The following is a 14,828-nucleotide window of genomic DNA, read 5'->3' as shown; positions in this document are numbered from 1 at the left end:
TGAAATGGGATTTTGAAGCTTTCTGTTTAGTCCGGATGAAAGAGTGGGTGACACTAAGAAACAGAAGGCTATTGCATTTAGAAGGACATGATTTGAGCTCTGAATGACACAGCTATTTATGGTATGACAAAGTTAAGGTTAATGTAGATTTCAAAAATCATTTTATTAGATGTGCCATTTTGAGAATTTGGAATAGATATAAATCTAGATTGTGTCCAAAAATCACCACAAGAAGCATATTATAGAAGAGAAATGGTAATTAAGCAGAAATGGCTAACTTATGGTGACATTTTAGATTTCTACCAGGTTGAATTTAAAGTACAATCAAGAGAAAACTTGATAGCAGAAGGATATATGTGTCAATGGTTTTCACATGTTCAAATAGTAGCAAGATTTAAAGTTGATAAAAAGACATATGGTTTTGAACGTGATAAAGCTGTATTTGAAATTGAGTTATGTACTAACAATGAACATCTTATTGCTAAAGTGTATAATTAATGGAAACCATGACTGAGGCTGTTTCATCATTAATTAGTTATAAATAACTGCTTCATGGAAGTGGACCTATTTTTTTTATTATGACTCCTTGTAAACCTAATTGTTAACCTAAACAACCAGCAATTAGCATCAGTCAAGCCAAAGATTACATGTGCGTATCATGCTGAACCGTAAAAGGGCTATGGTAAATGTGTTGTATTAGCACCCTATGTGTAGCCAGGACCATCTCTCAGTGATTTTGCCATGGCTAAGTGTATTGCCTGAGTGGAAGATTTATGTGATTTCTGCAGACAAAGTATCAGTATGGTTTTCAGTTGGTTACTTTAGAATAAAACCAGAGCAGCCTATTGGAAATAATGTCACCCTCCTTTCACTTTTAGCTTTTTGCCAAAATATGACTGCCCTTGTCTTCTGATGCCCATAGGAGGAACTGAAATAAGCAAGCAGTCACCACATAATAATTTTATGGCCTAAAATGATGTCCAAATAGACTTGAAGTATTGTTTACTGAAATTAAATTTCAAGCCAGGAGAAAATAATTGGGCATTCCAGGAACTTCTAGATCTATGTTCTGTTAGGATTTCAGAGAGAGATTTTTCAGTTGTAATGCCAGATCAGTTAAAGCCAACCCATCCCTCCAGGCAAGTTAAATAAATTAAGCCATCTTGTTTTCAGCTGTGTTGAATAGTAGTAAAAATTTTCAACTATTAAATATCAACTTAGACCGAGAATAAATTACTGCTTCCATTATTGCTATTTATGCTGGAAAGCTACAATCTCTTTGGACTGAAATATTTCAGTTGTTAAATTGCTTTATTTCTACTAAAGAGAAATTTAAATAAATAGTTCTAATTAAAATGGTAAACACTTAGTCTAAAAGATCTGTAGGTATTTAAGAAAAAGTTGAATGTTGAATGAAAAAGAAATGTATTGGCTGTATTAAAAACAAAAATCCAAATTCTTTATTAGGGATAATACCTTGATAAGGTCAATTGTAAATGGTGGGCATGCTTCCAAATGTTCATATTTACTTTTATGTGTTGTTCAGTGGTAGAAGCAATTTTGAATAAAAACTGGGTTTTACATTTTAAAAAATTGAATAGTCAAGGATTATTTTTTCATCCCTGCAATCCTGAAAAGGCCAAGGTAGAACCTGATACCATCATACACTCTTAACAGAGACCAAGTTGAATACAGTATAATGCAATTGCTTTCTACTCGTCATCTTAAATCAGTGACCGAATTCATTCTCCATGGCTTTATGGCCTGTCCATGGCTTGCAACCTCCCAGTTCTTTTTGCCTTTAAAGAAAAACAGTTGAAGTATTACTCTTTCAAATGATACAGTCTAGTAGTAGCTATTTAACAATCTGCAAATATTCTACAAATATTTGGCAATAAATTCCAGTACATTCCACTGGACTCAGTAAAATTTGCATCCGAATAAGTACATATAGGATTGTGTTGCTCTTGTTATTCCAGGTCATTATTGCATCTGACTTACGTAAGCCTAAATATAATGTAAATAAAATGGCCTGAAATTTCATGGCAACCTCTGTTTTTCCTCTTTACCCAGGAAAAAAATCACCAGAACACTAAGGACAAAAATTCTTAGTACTAGAGATATGCTAATGTTTTATATTATTGTTGTATAACTATCTTTGTTAAAAGTTCAGTGAGGCATTGAGGCCAAAAGATATTTCCAAAGGAGCAACGGGTGCAATCTTACTCTTCTCTGAAATGTAAAGAATTAGCAACTAAGGTTTATCTGCAACTTAACATTGTAGATCAAGCAATTTTGATTTAGAATTGTTACAATTTTGTATTGCACTGACAACATAATGCATTTTTAGTATACTTTAGTAGAGAATCCAAGCTAATAGTATTAAAACACACTTACCAAGTCAAAATTACTATAGAAATTGTATATGTGATTATCATAGTGTAACAACAAGTACATAGGAAATCAACCTTACAAATAGTAGCATTTCTTCCAAACAGTGTTTTAAAGATTCTAGGCTGATATGTGAAATATTCTGCTGGTACAATCCTTATTCAGAACAATGACATCTATGCTGTGTAGTATCTCAAACAATTCTGATGGCATTTTTTTGTATGTGGATATTAAGATGCCTGTTTGAAAATAAAAAGCAAGTTACTCAAACAACATGGTCCTTGTGTTTTATAGATTGATATTATATTAATTAATGATTCTGAAAACTGTGCTGTATGGACCATTAACTTTCCACAGGTCACATTCAGAGTCATTTGGTTCAAATGATAAATTCTAAATTAAAATCTTTTCTGTTTGATTCCATAGCAGTTTGATCTCCCTCTCCCTCATCTCCCTTTGTATTGGAATATAGAAAAAAATAATAAAATTAATATAAGAAAATGTGCTGATCTGCTATTTTGAAATACTGTAATAGAATCTTACAGCATCTTGAGGATATACAAAATATGTTGTATATCTTTGATGGACCAGTCTGCTTCATTAGTTAGATGCATGGAGTATTTTTTCAGGAAAAGGAATAATATATATTCACATGTTTGCTGGGGGCAGGTGTAATAGTAAACAGTGGAGAAATATGTCCCAGACAGACCCAGTGCATAATCTGGGGGTCCTCCTAGACTCACAGCTCCTGCTTGGAGAGCAGGTGGCAGCCGTGGCAAGGAGGGCCTTTGCACAACTTCGGGTTGTGCATTAGTTACGCCCTTTCCTGGATCGGGATGCCCTTCGAACAGTCACTCATGCCCTTGTTATCTCCCAGATAGACTACTGCAATGCGCTCTACATTGGGGCTACCCTTGAAGAGTATCCAGAAGCTACAGCTGGTCCAGAATGCAGCCGCGCGGGCTATTTTTGGAGCCCAAGGAGGGCCCATGTAATGCCACTGCTCCGCGAGCTGCATTGGGTACCAGTTTGCTTCTGGGTCCAGTTCAAGGTGTTGGTTATCACCTTTAAAGCCCTACATGACATGTGACCAGGTTACCCCAGGGACCGCCTCTCCCCATGACTTCAACCCGTCCCGATCACACACAGAGGGTGTGCTTTGGCCCCCCTCAGTAAAAGAACTTCAATTAGCGGGGTCCAGAAGGCGGGCCTTCTCTGCAGTAGCCCCCGCTTTTTGGAACATTCTGCCCCCGGAGGTGCGATTGGCCCCCTCACTCCTGGCCTTCTGTAAGGCTTTGAAGACCTGGTTCTGCCACTTGGCCTTGGGTGGGAGGGAATACCTCAAGCATGGGGATGGCTAGCCCCATAGAGGCCTCCTGTCTTCAGCCCCAGATTTTTCATTTTCTTGGACTCTCCTTTTCCTTTTTTAGAAATGTTTTTAAATTGATGTTTTATGTATTTATATATATTTATGGTTTTAATGTTCTGTGTGAGTCACCTAGAGTTCCCCCATTGGGGGGAGATGGGCAGGGGAGAAATTAAATTAATTAATTAATTAATTAAAATGCAAGAGGTGTAGATAGTGATCATCATCTGTTTGTACTTTCCAGAGAAGTAAAGTTCTTCTATACAACAAAAGGATATATGGTACCTTAAAGCCTAACAGTGATTGTGCAGACTAATACACAGAAGCTTATATTATAATGAAACTGTTAACTGAGAGTCTTGTGGCACTCAAAGACTCTGTTGAAAATGGCTGTTTCTAAAAATATATTTGGACATGGCATATACATTCTTGCATTGCTTAGCTGGATAACATATGTAGTGTGATAAGAAAATAAGTACGGTTGCATAATTCTCTGAAATTATATTACAGTCTATGAATCTGTGTGACCAAAAAGGGGATATGGAAACTGATTTATACTGTCACTATTTTTCTACTAAAAAAAGTGTCAAAAGTCTGAGAAGTTGATGGAAGCCTTAAGGAAATTGGGTTTATTAAATTTATGCTGATATAGTACGTAAGACCTGCTATATGCAGCTAAAATAGCATGCACCTTTCCAGATTGAAATAACATGGGACAGATGTTGACTTACTTGTTACAAAGAAATAGTTCAAATAGTACATGAATCTACCCTAGCATTTTGCACAGTTGATTTATACAGCTGTATATTTATTTACAGTGTAGCAGTTCCATGCCTTTAAGGAACTTTAGGCTGATAAATAATAATCTTTTTAACAATATACATCTATGAGCATTAACATAGCTTTCAGATATTTCAACATTGTTTTTTAGATTATACTTATTTTATAGTATACTTGCTCACTGTTAGCAAGATAGTCATGTCTGTTGGATTTCTGTTTTATTTGCAATGCATTGGCCAGAAGCTTGAGTGCAGACAGTACATGTGAAGTTGCATTATATTCTGTTAATTTTAATGTAGAACTCAGTAGGAACAAGACTTCTGCCAAAAAACTAGTTTTGGAATTCTAATACCGTGTTGCTTTTCAGTTATTATACTTCATTGTTAGCTGCAATAAACACAACTGTTTAGTAAAACGGTAAGCTATAAATTTAATAAACTTATGACAACTTAGTCCCTAAGGTGTGGATGTTAAATGATTTTAAACCTAGAATGACAATTTATATTTATTTTGTCAATAAAAATTGTAGATATGAATTGTGTGGAATCTGGATTTGAAACTGCAGTGCAAGTCAAAGGGTTAAAAGCACCCCATCCCCCTTTGCTAATACTGTATCTCAATCAGATACTCTTTGCTTACTTAGGAGTAAAAAAAAAAAAAAGTAACCAAATAACTTGTTACTGTACTTTAAAAATATAGCTCAGCCTTCTGGCAACCTGGTACGGTACTCTCTAGAAGTGCTTGGATTATGTATTGTTACTTGTAAGCCGCTTGATGTCTTCAAAACTGGAGCAGCATATTAGCTGAAGTAATAAATAAGATAAATGATAGCTTTGAGAATTTCTACCTATTGTGGACAAGAACTCTAATGGTTATCCCAATCCAGATGGAAGGCACTAGTTTGGGGAAAGCTGAGCTACAACTTCAAAAAAAGATATTGTTTGGTTTTCATGTTGTTGAACTGATCTTGGGAGCCTCAGATTGCAGAATCTTCTATATACTACTAAAATTCTCGTATCTGTAAACTTCAGCTGTGTGAAACACTGTGTCATAGGGCAAGAGTTTTTGAACCAAGGACTCAAATGGGCTAACTTACAGAATGTATCCAAAATCCGGACCCATTACGCCTGTGAGATGGAAATTTGTGGCAGCCCAGGTCATGGGACCGTCATGGATGTATCCCTGACCTCTTTCCCACCTCCTCCTGTCCCCTGCACCCAATCAGCTGGTGACAGGGCCTGACAGGTGAGCAACGACTGGCTACTTTGGAAATGAGGCAGAAATTTCAAATCTCAATGGCAATGGGCTTTGAGGGAAGGATGAGGCAGCAACCTGGATGCCTGCTGATGAGGTAGGGCTGGTGAGGGGGCACCAGTGGTCAATGGGTGAGCCCTTTTCCTCCCTCAAGGGAGAGGGCTCTTGGGGACACACCTGGAATGGGGAGTGGGAGTGCAGTTTTCCTCACAGTTTGTGGCTCCCTTTGTTCCACCTCCCACCAGCAAAGTGGCAGGCAGTTCCAAGGGTCAGCTGAGGAGGAGGAGGAGGCACCTTCACCGGGACTGTCGTGAGGGGAGGGCAAACAGTGCAAGCCTATATTATACGTGGGGAAGGAGGGAGATTTTTGACGCTCCCTGCCAACTTCCTCACTGAGTTTTCTTGTAGGTAACGAGAGGTAAGGTTTAGGTAAGGAAATATCTTTGAAACTATAACCCAAAGGGTCACAGGTTGTCTAGTGTCTCCTAAATATAGTTTTATACAAGAATTAGACCACATTACTGTAATCAATGGCAAAATTAAAGGAATTGATGACAGAAATAAATCAGTGTCCATTTCATCTTGAAAGTCAAAGCCGGAAATGTTTTTAAAGAAAATAGCAGCTTCCATAGTAAATCACTCTCGTTGAGTAACACATTTTTGCATCAGTATAAATTCGTAAGATGTTTTCCCATTTAGAATCAGATGGAGAGCCAATAGAAGGGTTTTGTTGAGATTGAGTTTAGATTGATATTTAAAATGTGGTTTAGACTGATGTTAAAATGCTGTCTGATGAACAATGGCAACATACTTTTTAAGGAGATGAGCCAGAATAGAATTAGCCTCTTTCCCCTTTTGTCTTGACTCTAAACATGCATCAGACCACTGAACCTTTCTCAGATTTTTAGGCTGCTCTACCTAGAGGCTGGATCTCGTCAAGAGTAGTCAATTAATGGCTGGGTTGGGCAACTTGAGCTTAATTAAAATGAACAGTGGTTGCCCAAAAGAAGCATTTTGCTTTTAATGACTCACACTAGAAAAATCCCCTTAGAGATATTAGGCATTGTTGTGTTAAATAGGAAATAGATTCTAGTGAAAGAAGTATTATTGTATCTTCAATAAGCAAGATAACATTTTGTCCCATATTCTATGATCTCATTTTGGTGTTATTCTTCACTGGTACTTCTCATTAGAATAGGAGAGTCGCACCTCACCGCATTCATTTTTTCATTCCCAATCAAGTTTTTTCTAACTTTGTCAAAGGTAAGAGTAGTAGACAGCATATATAAGTCATGGCAGATTGAAAAACATACATCCTTATGCATAATGCTTTTTTGCAAAGCAATCCAGTCAGTCACTGCTTGCTTTGTGATGTGGACTCTACTTGATTTGTTGTTGTTCTCTTTTTGTAACAGCATGTTTTACATACGGTGCCAGTTAAATGGTTTGTTAATTTCCTGTAGAAGAAATGGACTTCTTGGGCACTCTGCCCTCTTGATTTATCTGTTGCATTTATAAACAAAAGGAGGATGCTGAAAATCTGCTCTGAGAGCTTTTTGCAAGTAACCAAGAAATGTTTATGCTATTATGCACTAAAAGGCAGTCAGAAAGGGCTTCTGTTTGATCAATAATGTATGCTCCAGTTAGTCCTATCCTCTGGACATCATTAAATAGTAGTTTGTTTCATAACTGATCATTTTGGCTGACTAGAATTTATAACTATCTCCTCAAGCTTTTGCATCTTCCAACAGGCAAATATGAATCGAAATCATCAGTTATACTTAGTGATAATATGGAAAATAAAGTTGAAAAGTGAGAGTTGGAATTAATTATTAACTGTTGAAAGAATGGGGTTGCAAAAGCTGATCTCTTGCCTTTGTTTGTACTACGATGATAACCTTTGTTTTTAAATATTTTGAACTTCCCCTAAGGCTTAGGAAAACTTATTAACAAACTTAAAACTTTGTGTATAACACATCAAATTAAACTGTACATTTAAAAAAAAAGATAAGCCTTTTAGATTTACTTAATAATTTTAATAGTTAAGGCTGATTTTTAAGTACAGAATATTAAATCATCAAACCATGCAAGGATTCACCATAATTATATTTTATTGGCATTGAAAGATCTACATTTGTTTCTGGCTTGTTTCCAGGCTCTATTCAGCAAAATGCAGGATAGAACTTATAATTTCTTTAAGACTCTGAGTCCAGATAATTTGCTTACCTGTTTACATCTGGTTACTTTCATCATCAGCAAGAGGTTTTTCTCTTGTATTGCTATCTGTGGAAGTAAGGGATTTTCTTGTAGGGCAGTGTGGATAGAATTTCTTACATGATGAAGGTGTACTTTCTCCCATTTATACGTAGTACAATCCTGTGATACCTGGTCAGAAGTAAGACCCATTGAGTTTAATGGGGCACCCCAAGGTAACTCTGTAAGACTGCATTTTCAAGCACACTGTAAAGGTCATTTCAGCTATTTTATACCTTTAAACAATATCATTGTTTACTATTGTTTTTCTTAGTGTTCTTGTTGAATTGCTATATTATTAAATATTATTTGGTTCTCTAATATTACTCATTTTATAAATGTGTAAATTGCCTTGAAGGAAAGTCATTTAAAAACACCTTTTAGTCATCATGTATGAGTGACTAAAATATGCAGGGAAGTAAGCAATCTGATGCATGTTAGATTTTTTTTAAGCAATGATATTTAATTTACTAACTTCCTGCCATCAGACTCTGCAATACTTCCATGGAGAAACTGGTAGATCTGAGCATACTTATCACTATAACTGGCTGCTTATTCTCAATACTGTGTTGTTGGTCTCTTTTTATTTTGGCCTAAGATAATATAAAAATATTTTTTATGGTAAAAGAACAGGCCATTTTGGACACCTATTGCACTATCCCTAAATTTCCCTGTTTAGGAAAAATCTTGGAGGATTAAAGAGAATCCTGGATAAAACTGATATTTTGACTGTTTACGGTCTGGTTGCCGACTTACGTATGGGATTGAAGTAGAATTGATCACTCTTATGTATGACCTTTGTTGGGACCTGTCCTAGTCCTGTTGAAAATGTCAGCAAGATATGATACCACCAACTGTGGTACCTTCTAGACTGCCTACAAGGGTAGGAGGAGGGAGTTACTGTTTTCATTGTCGTCAGACTGTTATGGATTGGATGGAATGATGCAGATTCAGACTGAATTGTACCGAGATGGAATTACTGTTTGTCCGGAAACCATTGGAACTGATTGCCAGCTCCAGTGTTAGCTTTAGATAGAATCACACTCATAATCTGTTTCTGGATTCATGGCTTCTGCTTGTTTCTAATGCAAGATGTTATGGCAAGAAGGGCGGCCATATAAAAAGAACAAATAAAACAAACAGGTTTAGCTCATGGCTAGGGAAGCCTTTGCCCAGGTTTGTCTGACAATTGCCACTGGACCCCAGCAACAACTCATGCCTTTATTACCTCTAGACTAGATTACTGCAACACGCTGTACTTGCGGTTGTTTTTGAAATTCAGAAATTTCAGCTAGTGCAGAATGTGGAAGCACAGAAGGTGACAAATGAAGTTCAAAATGTTGGTAATTGTCTACAAAGATCTTCACAGCTTTGTAAAAGTTACCTTCAGGTCCATCTGAGTAGAATCTACCCACCCAGTACAGTTAAATCAGGAAGGGAGGCTCTGCATCCTTGCCCCCCCCATCCACCCATGATTTTGGGATAAGAAGGAGGAAGCAGCCCTTTTCTGTGGCTCCCCCAGTCCTGTGGAACAGCTTGCCAGTCAAGATTTAGATCACCCCCTCTTTCCTTGTGCTGTTTTTTTTAGTTCTGCTTTACCTAATGACATTTCTGCTGTAAAACTTTAGTTTTTAATTTGTTTTAATTGCTATTTAATATTACTATAAGCCCCCTAGAGACTTTGATTTGGCAGGATAGAAATGAAATGAAATAGATATAAAAAATTTCTAGACTTTGCAGAAAGGAAGCCACTTTTTGCTATAATTTATACTGTGGATAACATTCATCCTTTATCCACATCTGGATTATTGCTGAAAGCAGCTGTATCTGTCTTGGAAAGATCTCCTGCATAGAAGAAAAGTGCAGTTTTTTTTCTTGCTGAATATTCTCTCTGCTGTTCAACTCCCCTTAATTATTGCAGCCATTTTGTCTTCCTGAACTGCACAGATCCTCCTGTGTCCCTTTATGACAACATTTTTTGTTATCTCTTCATTCATTTGCCACGCCAAAGATAGCTGGTCAATTATTCTAGCATATGATATCATTGCTTCTGGTTTGAAAAAAAGTCTTGAAGCTGTGTTTCTCTACACTGCTCTTACGTATTCCTTCTATCCCCTTCGAAATGCATTATTTCTGATGGTCTCGCATCCCCATTTATATTCCTTGTTTCTCTCTCTCTCTGCTGTGGTTCCTTTCCCAGTTGGACAATTGTGCAGTTGCAGTTATAAGTTAACTACTTAGGCCTTTTAAAGACCTGTGGTTTATTTGATTGATTAGTGTAAGCTTCTGGGAATTTTGAATTCAAGAAGCAATGACTGGAAAAAAATCAGTATCATTCTCACCATTTGTTTCTTTTCATGAACTTAAAGCTTTGCTGTTTTTATGCCTCAGAGAAAAGGTTCTGTTCTCCCCTCAGTTATGCCACTGAAACAGCCAGCAAGTACTTTAAATAGCAGGACAGATGTGTAGGCAATAAGTGTGAAGGAAATTTCAGCCTACTTAGATCTATTTATTAGCAGCTGTTATCTCCCCTAATTGTAATTTGTCTTTCAGCCTTCAAAAGATTCCAGAAACCTTATCAAAATACTTTAAAACCATATTTGGGACTGCATATGACAAAATAGTTTTAGAAGCCCTAGTATACACAATGAAGCTTAGGCTCAATAGAATAAAATAAAATAAAATTCATAATTCCTTTTATAAAAGCCCAAGATTCTTTTTCGCTTAATGGCAAAGCAGAAGAAAAGTATTTAAAATAAGTGCTTACTTGTTTCTACAGTGTCTTTGTTAGTTTAAATGTTACTCTGTACAACATAGTAATTTTTTTTCCAATCCTTTCCCATAGAAAACATATTTGAAGACTATAAAGCAAGAAATGTCTTCATTGAAGGGTAAAGTTCAGACTGTGTTGGGCCTTATAGAGCCTAGCCAGCTGGGATACACTATGACCCATGAACACTTGACAATGGGCTTCAGCTGCTGTTACTACCCACCACCTCCAGGTCAAGAAGCTCTCTCTGAAAAACCCATTGAGATGAAGAACTTGTTTTGGCTTAAACAGAATCCATATAGCCACAAAGAGAATCTTCTGCTGTATGAAGAGATTGATGCTGTGAGAGAAGAACTTCTGCATTACAAGGCTGCAGGTGGTGGGAGCATCGTGGAAAATACAACCACTGGGATCATGCGGGATGTGAAGATGCTAAAACAGCTTGCAGAAGAAACTGGTGTCCATGTTATTGCTGGGGCAGGTTTTTATGTAGATGCCACTCATTCCTGTGAGACAAAAGCAATGTCTGTGGAACAGGTAGGTATCAAAATTATGTCAGAAACTGTGTGTCCATTTTGGATACTCCTGAATAAACCCCATGTATGGTACTGTGGTTGCATTCACACATAATGAATGGTTTAACTATGGGTGGAAGGATATTTCTAGATCACTGCATGAGAACAGGAATGCAAATCCATTGGAGTACTCTGGTTAGCACAAGCAAAGCATTGAACACACTTTTGACACATGTTTGCATTAAGTTTTATTGTGCAAAGTCTAGTAATTCTTTCACATATATCTCAGGAGTTAAGTCGTTGTTCCTTCCATCAGTTTAGGCAAAAACTAAATGTCAAGCATAAACTGATTTAATTGTGATTTTTCTGTCAGCAAGACACTAACAACTTTTAATTCAGCATGTAGCTTACATGCTTTTTAATATACAGGATTGCTTTCCAGATAAGTATATTTTTTGTTGCAAATCACTCTTCATTCAGGACTGAATCTGTACATTCCTGAAATATTTATTATGTACCTGTCTAATATAAGTAGTGGTTATTTGTTGTTCAATGAGAAGAAAAGATATTTTTTCTCCCTAACATAATTATGTTGATCCTGTTGATTCTGTCAGTACGTACAGGATTACACCCTTGTTTAGCAACCAAGTTCTGTTCCAACACTTTGGTCATTAATTGAAATGGTTAAGTGAACATGATAGAGAGAGAGACACGAAGATCACTGGTTGCTGCCGTCTCATTCTCTTGTACAGCTATGCCAGCATTACTGTCACTCCAGTGTTCATTGTTGTCAGGTGCACAACATGTGGTTGTAAATGTGCGCATTGGTCAGAAAATGATTTTTTTACTACTGTCGTATTTGCAAATGGTTGCTAACCAAGGTAGTTGCTAAACAAGAAGTGGGTGTATTTAACATTTTGTTATCTATAAAACTATGGTAGAAATATGCCCAAACCTGTCAAAGATACATTGTGGGAAATATTCAAGATCAATCTATGCAAAACGACTTTTATCTGGAAAGATATATTGTTACTTTATTAAGAAAATATTAAGGCTACATTTTGTGATTTTGCATGTACCACCACAGTTGCCGGGGATGATCGTTCCATGTTTACCAGCTTGTGCATATCCGTTAATTCATTACAACATATCAGGAAGAAAAAAGCTTTAAGGTCAAAAGTCAATATCTTCAAAACAAATTGTGAAATATTCTTGCTATGATACTGTTTATTCTGAATTCCCCTATTTAAAAAATTTCTATATCAAGAGTTTTCAAATCAAATCTTTATTATGGTCATAGACCAGCATACCAAGAGTTTTCACTAAGAATTAGTGTAAGATTATGAAAAGTCACAATTTTTCTTTCAAATACCTTCCACATTTGCAAAACAAAGTTCGCTGGTTGGTTGATTTATCATAATTATACATCCTTTCAGGTGTATAAAAATAATGTAAAATAATTCAATTCGGAAGGAAATTGGATTTTTCCCATGGGGAGTGAGAAATCTTTCTCTTCAGGAGCACATTTTCTCAAGGCTAATCTGTTGATTTTGGGCTGGTGGTGAGCGGGGTCAGAACCAAAAGTGGTGGAGCCCTGCTTTTGACACTCTGTTTTCTTTGTCCCTCATTTTTGCCAGCACAAAGACACACTGCTGTTGCTGGAGGCCTGACTGATTCATTATCAGCAGTTAGAACAATTTAATGTGGATCTATTCAAAGCCACATACATTGTGTATAATTATTTATTTAAAGTTATTTGTTTCAGGGAAGAATACTGTATTGGTATCTTTGGGATGTGACTTCATGAAAATGTGATTTTGCTAATTACAAGGAACTTAGCAAAAATGAAAGGAGTTTGCTTTAAGATTAGGTTCCAGTGCATTTTTATTTTTGGATTGCTTAAAATTATACTTCATCTTATTTTAATAAATAACAGCATTTGTTTTTTGCAACTTTCGTTTTCCTTCCCCTTGATAACATAACAGATATGTCATCTTTATTTGGAATAGCAATGGGCTCTGTATTATAGCTTTTGGTTTGGAAAATGAAGTCTTCATTTGACTGGTGGGAGGAAAAGGATGAAATTTCCTTCTTGTCTCTTCTCAGCACAAGTTATACAGACCAAAGAGAACATTTACCAAAATAACATTCATTTTCTTTAGTTGACAGAAGTTATTGTTAATGAAGTTCTCAATGGAGCTGATGGAAGCAACATCAAGTGTGGTGTAATAGGGGAAATTGGCTGCTCTTGGCCTCTGACTGAAAGCGAAACCAGAGTCCTTAAGGCAACAGCACATGCCCAGTCCCAGCTTGGCTGCCCAGTCATTGTCCATCCAGGCCGAAAGGATGATTCACCTTTCCAGATCATTCGAATTTTGCAGGAAGCTGGGGCTGACATCTCAAAAACTGTGATGTCTCATTTGGACAGGTAAATTGGCTATTTGGGGACTGAGTTCATACTTACGTATGTGTGTATTTATTTTTGCTTCTAGAGAGTGGAATTTTAAATTCATTAAATCTGGATAGGCACCATGTTGTGATGTGTCATTTAGACAGAGGATTGCTTAAATTTTACTGGCAGTTGTAGAGGTAATGCTTAGGTACTGGCACTGGCAGATCAGCTATCCAGAAGTTAGTGACAGATCCTTTGAAATTACTCAAACTATAATACTAACAAAAGAGTACCTAATTATGCTAAAATCTAAATAATTTTTTAAAAGTATGCCTGCCTAACTGCTTTGTAGACTGTAATATTCATTTAAATATGAGTGTCTCCTTAGTCCTTGCTTGGTTACCTTAAATAAATTATGTTTCTCAAGTAAAGTAGGCTTGAAGTCTACTTTACATTATCAGGTTCTGTTTATGTCAGGGAACTGTTCAGCATCATAACTCAAACAAAACATTTTACTGATCTATAAATCTTACAGCAATGTTTAAATTTTATAAAGCTGCACTTACCTCATCTAGATACTTGTGCCATTCTTCCAACTTCACAGAGTAGATTGGTAGATTTTTCTAATCCTTTTTGTTGCACTTTTCCAGCCTAAGTACACCCCCATCCTTCATCTGTATATACTACTTACACAGTATGCCTAAGAAACTATGATACTCCTCATTCTAATTCCCATACTTCTGCTTCATGGGTTACTTTGTCTCTTGGTTATTAATTATGATTCCATTTTTTAAATGAAATACTTTAGAGTAGGCCCAATGATGCTCTGGAGCAAACCAGCTATGGCCAGGTATAGACACTGGGAAAAAGAAATGATTCCTATACAGAGACATCTGTGATGGAATGGAATTATGAAGGCCAGACTCAGGAAGAAAAACATTTTCTTTCACCTCCTGAGGCGAGAAGGAGAGATGAGGATGCGACTGGCACCTCCCTGAGGAATTCACAATGTTGTGGCTGGCATTACTTGGGAACTGGGGTTTCAGTCTGGGAAGATTCTTGCTAGAGGTTGTAGCTAATAAACATTGCTGGACTGAATTTACATGG

The 14,828-nt window shown here is 36.7% G+C and overlaps 1 protein-coding gene across 2 annotated transcripts in view; it reads left to right on the top strand.

The window, feature by feature from the left end:
- PTER (phosphotriesterase related) overlaps positions 1-14,828 on the top strand; it is a 34,422-nt gene that overhangs the window by 10,361 nt on the left and 9,233 nt on the right. For both annotated transcript variants that reach the window (XM_025166277.2, XM_007427573.4), the window contains exons 2-3: positions 10,890-11,351; positions 13,492-13,757. In XM_025166277.2, the coding sequence (XP_025022045.1) occupies positions 10,920-11,351; positions 13,492-13,757 (698 nt within the window). In that variant the 5' untranslated portion in view covers positions 10,890-10,919. The remainder of the gene's footprint in view (positions 1-10,889; positions 11,352-13,491; positions 13,758-14,828) is intronic.

This window comes from Python bivittatus, unplaced genomic scaffold (assembly GCF_059951505.1).
Source record: "Python bivittatus isolate LINGU-HERP-01145 unplaced genomic scaffold, Pbiv_v1 ctg000610_np1212, whole genome shotgun sequence".
NCBI lineage: Eukaryota > Metazoa > Chordata > Lepidosauria > Squamata > Pythonidae > Python > Python bivittatus.
The sequence above is the reverse complement of the archived record's forward strand: the minus strand, read 5'-3'. Positions and strand labels throughout refer to the sequence as shown.